This window comes from Poecilia latipinna, unplaced genomic scaffold (genome assembly GCF_001443285.1).
Source record: "Poecilia latipinna isolate Pla-1442-1.1 unplaced genomic scaffold, P_latipinna-1.0 Scaffold261, whole genome shotgun sequence".
In the NCBI taxonomy this organism is placed as follows: Eukaryota; Metazoa; Chordata; class Actinopteri; order Cyprinodontiformes; family Poeciliidae; genus Poecilia; species Poecilia latipinna.
Window position 1 is genome coordinate 566,426 of NW_015112877.1, and position 8,122 is coordinate 574,547.

Below are 8,122 nucleotides of genomic sequence, written 5' to 3' on the forward strand. Positions count from 1 at the left end.
GCTTTACATCATTTAAAACAAAAACACAGTCATGTAACATTGAATAAACAATAAAAAAAAAAAAAACAGAAAAAAACCCCATTAAAACCTGCACCCCTTTTCTAACCCTTAGGATTTCAGTTGAAACTCCGTCAACTGGGACTCTAAACCATAATTTGAACCGTAATCTTAACTGTGAACTGAAGAGTTTCACTGTGTTATGTCTGTGGAAAAATTATATAAAGAGCAGATGTTTATCAGATGATGACATAACATTCACATTTTAATCTGCATTAAATCTGCATCAGATTGTCTGATTTAATTACTGTACAACTGACTGTACTTGTTCTCTAATCACAGACTTGTTGGCTGTAGACTCTCGGAGGCCGAATGTAAAATTGTGGCCTCTGCTCTGAGGTCCAATCCCTCCCACCTGACTGAAGTGGAAATAAGGGAGATCTTTGGAGTGAGGACCTTTACAGACTCTGGCATAAAGCACCTGTGTGACATACTGGAGAGTTCAGTCTGTAAAGTCAAAATCCTGAGGTTTGTTTTTCTCTATTGAACTAAACTCTTTCACCTACGTTTTAATACTTATTTTAGTAATTAATTTTAATTCTAAACATTTTGCTTAAAGGGCTTCTTTAAGTTCTGCATTCTGCATTCTGGGACTTTGTTTTTTAAAGGTGCAACATTTTGGATTTACATAATAAAGTCAAAAGATGTAAGCAAGTAGCCATGCCTGAACTTTATTTATTTATTTTAAATAAAAAAAATACATTTCACATCACAAGCTAATGTAGTTTCAGTGTTTCACACTATCAGTGTAAAACATCAGTTCTGTCAGAAAGCTGGCCACAGTTTCACTGTTTCTCTGCCTTTATTGCTGTCCGTTCTTCAGAGAAACGAGCTGCTAGCAGCGCTGCTAAATCCCGGTGATCCCACTCCGACTTTTCTCATGTGTTTCTAGTGCTGCTCCTGTTTTTACAGGGGAGCAGTAATGAGTATAAAGCAGCTCTCTGATGGCAGACTTGTCCACAGTCCACAACTAAAATATAATGTTATTTTGGAATTTATTACCATTAAAATGACTTCAGACTTTATGTAAATATCCTCTCCATTATTTGAGCATTATGTAATATAGCTCACAATAAAGGAGTCAAGACAGAAGCAGGAAAGTCCTTTAGAAAATAAACATAATTTATTCAGAAATGTTCTCCAAATATGATGAAAACTGGAAAAGGAATGTGTCTTATTAGCTTCACCTTTTAACAGACACAATATTGAGCTCTGAACTGTTGGCCTCCACCTAAATATCAATTCTGATGGTTGGATGAAGAAATCAGATGTTTATAGTGAATTAGTTCTTGTTTCTTTGATAAAAAAGATTGATAGATTGGTGTTTTTTGTAATGCAGCATCCTGTCTAACAATATAATATAGAATCATCTCTGTTTTTAGTCGTGCATTATGCTTCTATGTTGAGTGAAATTAATTAATTTAATTAATCCTGTTGCTTCAGCTCACATCTTTTATTCTTTATTCAGTTTGAGGAACTGCAGCTTGTCAGAGATCAGCTGTTCTTCTCTGGCCTCAGCTCTGAAGTCCAACCCGCCCCATCTGACTGAACTGGACCTGAGCTACAACAACCTGAGAGATTCTGGAGTGAAGGAGCTCTGTGGTTTTCTAGAGACTCTTCTTTGTAAGCTGCAGAAACTGAGGTATAGCATCATGCTTTGATTTAGAGCTAATATTTATGACATTAAAGTTGGGTTTACACTAATTGGCAGACACATTGATATTAAACTGCTCCACACTCAGGATGTTCATGGTAAAGTCTAGTTTGGTTGAGGTAAAAAATTTTTCATTTTCAAAACTTCACGTGATTTCTTTAAAAAAAAAAAAACACGAAACAAATGCATGTGGGGTTCACATGCATAACTCCCATTCCCAGCTATCTAATTGCTTATAAGAGCACAATGACTGTTGAAAGAGGAAGATAGAAGAAATGAAAAATGCTGATTGGGCTTTTATTTTAATGTTTTGAATCAATTTACAACTTTAATATGATTGTGTGTTTTTTTCTTCCATTTTATACTGGATGACTTTAAAGTAATTCATTTCTTATTTCTGGGTAACGGTGGTAGGAGTTCATGCCACCAGGTGGCGGTTAGCGCCACCACCTGCAGAAAAAGTGAATTTCAGCTCCTGGTTTTCCTCTGACAGGAAATATATAAAACTTCTGATGTTGAATCATTTTGCAGGCTAAGATACTCAAACACAGCATGTCACACACAGTATGAGGTTCTGGTTCTGTGTGTCTCATCTGTTAAAGTTAGTTATGCAATCAATATTTGCCATGATGTAATGATTTTATCGCTATAGAATAACTGTTAAATAGTTGAATTTATCCATATTTACTTCAACATTTGTCTTTTTTTTATTGTTTTCTATGAAATTTTTTAAAAAATGGCTGGAGAACATGAGTTTGTATTGATGGAGCTGCTGTTGGAGATGAAGTCAACAGTAGCTTGTCACTTTTAATGTTAATAGCTCTTTAACTAGTCCTGTTGGACTGGTTAACCTGCATCCTGTTGGCTTCAGCTCACATGTTTTATTCTTTACTCAGATTGAACAACTGTGGGCTGTCAGAGATCAGCTGTTGTTCTCTGGCCTCAGCTCTGAAGTCCAAACCCTCCCATCTGACTGAACTGGAGCTGAGAGACAACAGCCTGAAGGAGTCAGATGTTCAGCAGCTGAAGGATCTTGTAGAAATTGTAAGGTCAGTAGATGGCTGGCATGGTTGGTTCTAGACAGGCAAACAGGGGCCGATACCTCTGTAACTGGTGCTGGCCCCTGCTATGGCCCCTGTGCTGAAGGATGTAACAGACATGTCACCTGCACTTATTGTGTCTGTGCTCTCTGTCCTCTATACTTTTTTCAGCTGTGACAATGTTTAATCCTCTAACATATGGCAATCTTTTTTTCCAAGTCATTTTTAAACAAACCATTTTGTAGCATACATGCTACAGGATCAATTCTGAGCTCAGCAGATGGCTTCAGAGTTTCTCTGGTTTAAGTCTGTCATTTCCTCCTGCACCACGGATCAAACGTGAAGAAGGCTTCTGGCTGCTCAGGCTGGTTAATGCATTGAAAGACAGTCGGGTAACACGACTGTAGACTGTTAGAAATACAGGCAAGTCTTCTCTGGTAAACCAAATTAATACGTTATTTATTATTTCTGAGGAAGGTAATATACTGCAGGCTTAGAGATCTTAGTGCTGGAAGGATAGAGAGCTGGTTAGATTAGTTCTCAGAGTAAGGAGTGAGATGGGAGTGGGTCAGCACCTCACACAACAAGGAGTGAGAGATTGGAGCTCAGTGTGTTCACTGCAACACGTTAAGATGAGAGCAGAGAGGAAGCTGCTCTGAACACAACTGAAGGCCCTGCTGCTCTTTCTACTGGATGTGCTGCGTCACTGACTGCTGCTGCTGGAGAGAAGCTGGAAACTCACTGATCTGATCTCTGATTCTTTCTTCTCTCTGCAGGTGGAGATGGGACTGATCTCTGTAAAGTAGAGAATCGTCTCTGTGTCCTGCTGATCCTCAGAGGTTGAAGCTGCAGCAGTTTGAGTCTGAAGAGACTCTGATGAACTCTGAGATGAAAGATTTTCATCCTGTCCATTTTCTCATGTCTTTCATTTTGTGTCTGATCTTTGGATCAGTGAAGATGTACTGGAAAGTTGATTCATTTTTGTCCTGTAATTAAAAAAATAAAGCTCATTTCAGCAGTTTATATCCTGCATATTTGGTTTATTCCAATGAAGTTTTGTATTTTCTTTAAATGATATATTAAATATTTCCTGCAGGTGTTTGAGCAGCTCTGGTCATTTTATCTGCTGCTTCAAACAGCTCAGTGAGGAAGTGATGGTTTCCGCCATTGGAGGATTGACGTTTTTGTGATTTTAAATCAAATATTCCTCTATGCTTCTTTGAAAGGTTTAAACACCTGAAGTTTCATCTGCTCTCCAGCCTCCTTTGGTGAACATTGGAAACACTTTCTTTACCAGCTCAGAGACTGTCAGATTTTGTTTGGGGGATTTTCTCTGTTCTTCTTGCAGAACGGTTCTGGTTCTGTTGGATCTGTGGCTCCATCTGAAAAGAATTCACCTCTACAGCAGCAACATGTGGAACCTCCTCCAGGTGCCAGGCTGGTAAAAACCAACCCCCTTATTTTAATGTTTTTACTGCCTGCTGTAAAGTGAATTGCTCCCTTGGTATCACAGAGATACTTTGGACCTTGGATATTCAGTAGGGATGTTTACCTAGAAGGAGAGCAGTCACTACACTCACTACTTCTTTCATGTTTTCTGAATATCAGCTCGGCTGACATTTTTCCATGTCAGTTGAGCTGTCAGTGTCACTCTGAAACATCTCAGTGTCTCTTTATAGAAGAAATCTCCTAGAATCAGACTGAACTAAACCTGCAGAGTCACAATGTATCCAAATCCACAAAGTCTGATATGACCTGTTTCTAAGTTAACCAGACAATTACTGGACCTGGGGCTCCGACTGAGATCTTCATCCAGTTTGGTTTTCAAACATAGCTACAAGTTTTACAATCAGAGAGTTAGTGGTTTACAGAGATAAAATATATACTTCCTGCAAATATAAATTGACTGTAAATTAGCTAAAAACAAAAAAATCAGAAAAACTGTTTAAATGTTTTATAGCTCTACTTTACTATTGATACAAAGGGAAGAATAATTGCAATAAAGATGTTTAAACAGGTAAATTCATTGTAAATTTACCTGTTTAAACAGGTAAATAAATGGGGGTGGAGTCTCAGGTGAGTCAGTTATAATCAGAAACTAGATCAGGAGTTCAGACTCCATTTAGTAAGAGAACAGAACAAAGAAGAATCTTAATCAAGGTGAGTGTTATCCACATTCTTCCTTTTTTACTTTCTACAGTTACTATGCAAGGCAGCTTCATTTAAATGGCATGTTTCAGCCAAAGGCAACTCAAAACATTTAAACATAAAGTTAAAGACAACATACATTAAGAAAAGATATCAAATACATTAAAACTAAACAAGGTTTTAAAAATAAAGTTAAAAACAGTAAGTGTAAGCAACAACAAATATGAGTTTTTGAACTCATTTCAGTAGAACTCGGGATGGAAGCATTCCAGATTTCTGGAGCATAAAAACTGAAGGCTGCTTCAGCAGATTTAGTTCTGACTCATGAAATGGTTACTGGGTTTGATTCAGATGGTCTTAATGGTTTTAATGTCTATAGCATTGGAGAAGATCAGAGATGTAGACTAGGCTTTTAGTGAGAGCTTATAAACCCTTGGAACTGGACTGACATGCCCACCTTTTTGTTTTTTCTAATGATTCTCACAGCGGCATTCTGAAGAAACTGAAACTGTCATTAATTTTTTCTGACAGTTCAGTGAAAACAGTGTTGCAGTAATCAAGTCTGCTCAAAACAAAGGCATAAACTAAATTTTTAGAATCTTGTTGGGATTAATCTAATTCTGACAATATTTTTTAGGTGGTAATATGCTTCCTTTATGATAAACTACAAAGTAATTACTAAAAACTCATTGTTACTAATTTCTCTCTCTCAGACTGACAATTAGATGATGGATGATTGTGAGTTAAAGAAAGACAAAGCAGAACCTTCAGGGTCCAGCTATCGTTTTATGAAAAATGATTGGTGCAAATCAAGACCTCCAGACTTCAGTAATGAGGCTGGCCCGTCCGACATCAAGTAAGAAATATATTTCTGTGTCAGAGACTCTACAGAGATAAACTATATATGATATTAGCTAGTTGGTTGGCATCTTACATGAACATATTGTGCGATTTTTAATTTAATCTGAAAGCTGAAATAGCAAAGAATATGAATCAGTACATCAATGTCTCAACCCACTGACAGAGTTTATGTTCAGAGCTTCTTTAGTGTTTTTTATCACTGTTTGTCACTGGTTAATGTGATCTGAATAACATGTTTGAGTTTCAGAGGTCAGAACCACAGAGAGATAGCAAAACCTCCAGGATCCACCTGTCTGTCTATGAGGAGTGACTGGTCCAAAGAACAAGCGCTTTTCTTCAGTAATGAACCTGGACCCTCAGACTCAGAGTAAGAAACCAGTTTCTAACTGATGCACAGCCAAAATGCCCAAAGCAAGTTAAAATAAAAGTTCTTCTAATGAAAATGATCCTTTTTTATCGACATTCAAGAATGATTGACTTAAAACAAGTTCATATATCTCAATGAAAAGTTACTAGTTCGTTTTGTCTTATGTAAAAAAGTACAAAGACATTTGTACTACAACCTAGAAAAAAATATTCAACTTTCAACATTGGTTTTAGCTGCTATTTAGACTAATCAGATGGACTGACTAGAGCCCTCTGAACCTTTGGTGGCAAATAACCCAGGAGATGTCAGATCAAAATGGAAATTAGAACACAGAGCATAAAATGATATAGACCACTGAAATAATGCAGGAATGAGGTTCATAAACATGGACAGTAACTAAAGATACAACTGTAAACAGCTTGACGATAAACTACAAAATGAGCAGAAGACCAAAGTCCAAAGGGTAATCATGAAGTCAAGTTTAGTAGAGCCAACTTTATTTGACCAATAAAAGAACTGAACATTGTGAGATTTATGAGATGGAGTTCTGTTTATCCGTCTGTCTACAGTGGAATCAAGTGCTTAATCAGCTTTTGATCTCTTTGGGCAGTACAGCAGTTTGGCCACACCCATTTTTGATTCTACTGGAATTCAAAAATTTCACACGGTGGACAATTTTGGGTGAAGTTTGGTGAGTTTTTGAATATGTTAAGGCCTCCAAAAGGCTGTGTATTTTGTTGGAAAAATACCAATAGGAAATGTCGAGATTACAATCGGCCTTCACAGTGCTGTCGCTGCTTGGGCCTAATCATTAATAACTGAACGTCCCTGAAATGTTTTGAAATGGACAAATACAATAAACAAAATATTAATCATAAAGCCAAATATAATGAAATGAAATACTTCAACCCAGAAATCCTTAATGTTCTGAGGTTCTGTTGCAAGCCAACGTTGGACCATTGTTGCATTGTAACTTCATGAACCTCTACAGCTTCAGTAGGACAGATCAACCTTATTGTTAGTGAATTATTTCAATGGAGAAATGTCTTCACAGATGGAGGGAGGGTAGCAGCGTTGGTGAGGAGGAGGAGCAGCCGTCCTGCTGTGCTTTTTGTCACAACGTCTTGATGGATCCGGTCTCTACCAACTGTGGACACTGGTTCTGTAGCCAGTGCATCACATCATACTGGGACCAGTCTGCTTCATCAGAATGCTCTTCCTGCCCCCTGTGTGGGAAAAGACCCAGAACATCAGCCAATCAGAGCAGCTGTGCTCCAGGTGAGATTGAACATCTACAACCAGAGCTTAATTCCATTCTTCAGGATTTGTCCCACAATTGGTGGGTTGCTGGTTCAATTCCTGTTCCATCCGTCTCTGTCATGTCCTTGGGAAAGACACTTTACCTTCCTTGCCTGCTGGTGGTGGTCAAATTTAAACTAAATCTCTTTTATTTCCCCCTGGTGTAAACAAATGTGTTCAACCCAACAAGCTAAGAGATTTGCTTTGAAGTGGGTCTGTTTTTAGTCTGTTGTACTAATTGCATTAAGATTAAACATCTCCTTAAAGCTTCTGGTCATTTTGCTGAAAGAAAACAAAAGAGTGTAAAGGGCAAAGCTTTTGCAAAGAGAGGGAAGTAATTTGACCAGCAGAAAGTTAAAAAGCTTTACATGCTAAAAACAACATATTTTATTGGGAATCGCAAACAAGCAAATACAATTTGTTAAATGCCATCAACAAAATAGTTTTCATCAACAAATATGGGAAATAAGAATTAATCAGTGTTCCAGCTATTAATGATGAAAGGCAACTCTAAATAAGGATTTTTATTTAGTGGAACTGAGTATTTGAACATCTTTGCAGTTTTCTGGAATGTGCTTCTAGATTTGTACTGCATAAAAGCCCAATAATAACACCTCCTAATGTTCCAAAGGGCTTTGTTCCAACTTAATCAAAAAATGTTTTTTGTTTTTTTCCATTGTTTTCTTTTCTTCCTTT

General features: G+C 37.4%; 1 protein-coding gene across 1 annotated transcript in view; it reads left to right on the plus strand.

Annotated features, from left to right (window-relative positions):
• LOC106947915 (NACHT, LRR and PYD domains-containing protein 12-like) overlaps positions 1–3,743 on the plus strand; it is an 82,244-nt gene extending 78,501 nt beyond the window's left edge. The window contains exons 9-11 of the mRNA XM_015033232.1: positions 1,526–1,699; positions 2,608–2,760; positions 3,528–3,743. Of these exons, the coding sequence (XP_014888718.1) occupies positions 1,526–1,699; positions 2,608–2,760; positions 3,528–3,543 (343 nt within the window). The 3' untranslated portion in view covers positions 3,544–3,743. The remainder of the gene's footprint in view (positions 1–1,525; positions 1,700–2,607; positions 2,761–3,527) is intronic.
• Positions 3,744–8,122: the final 4,379 nt, after the last annotated feature.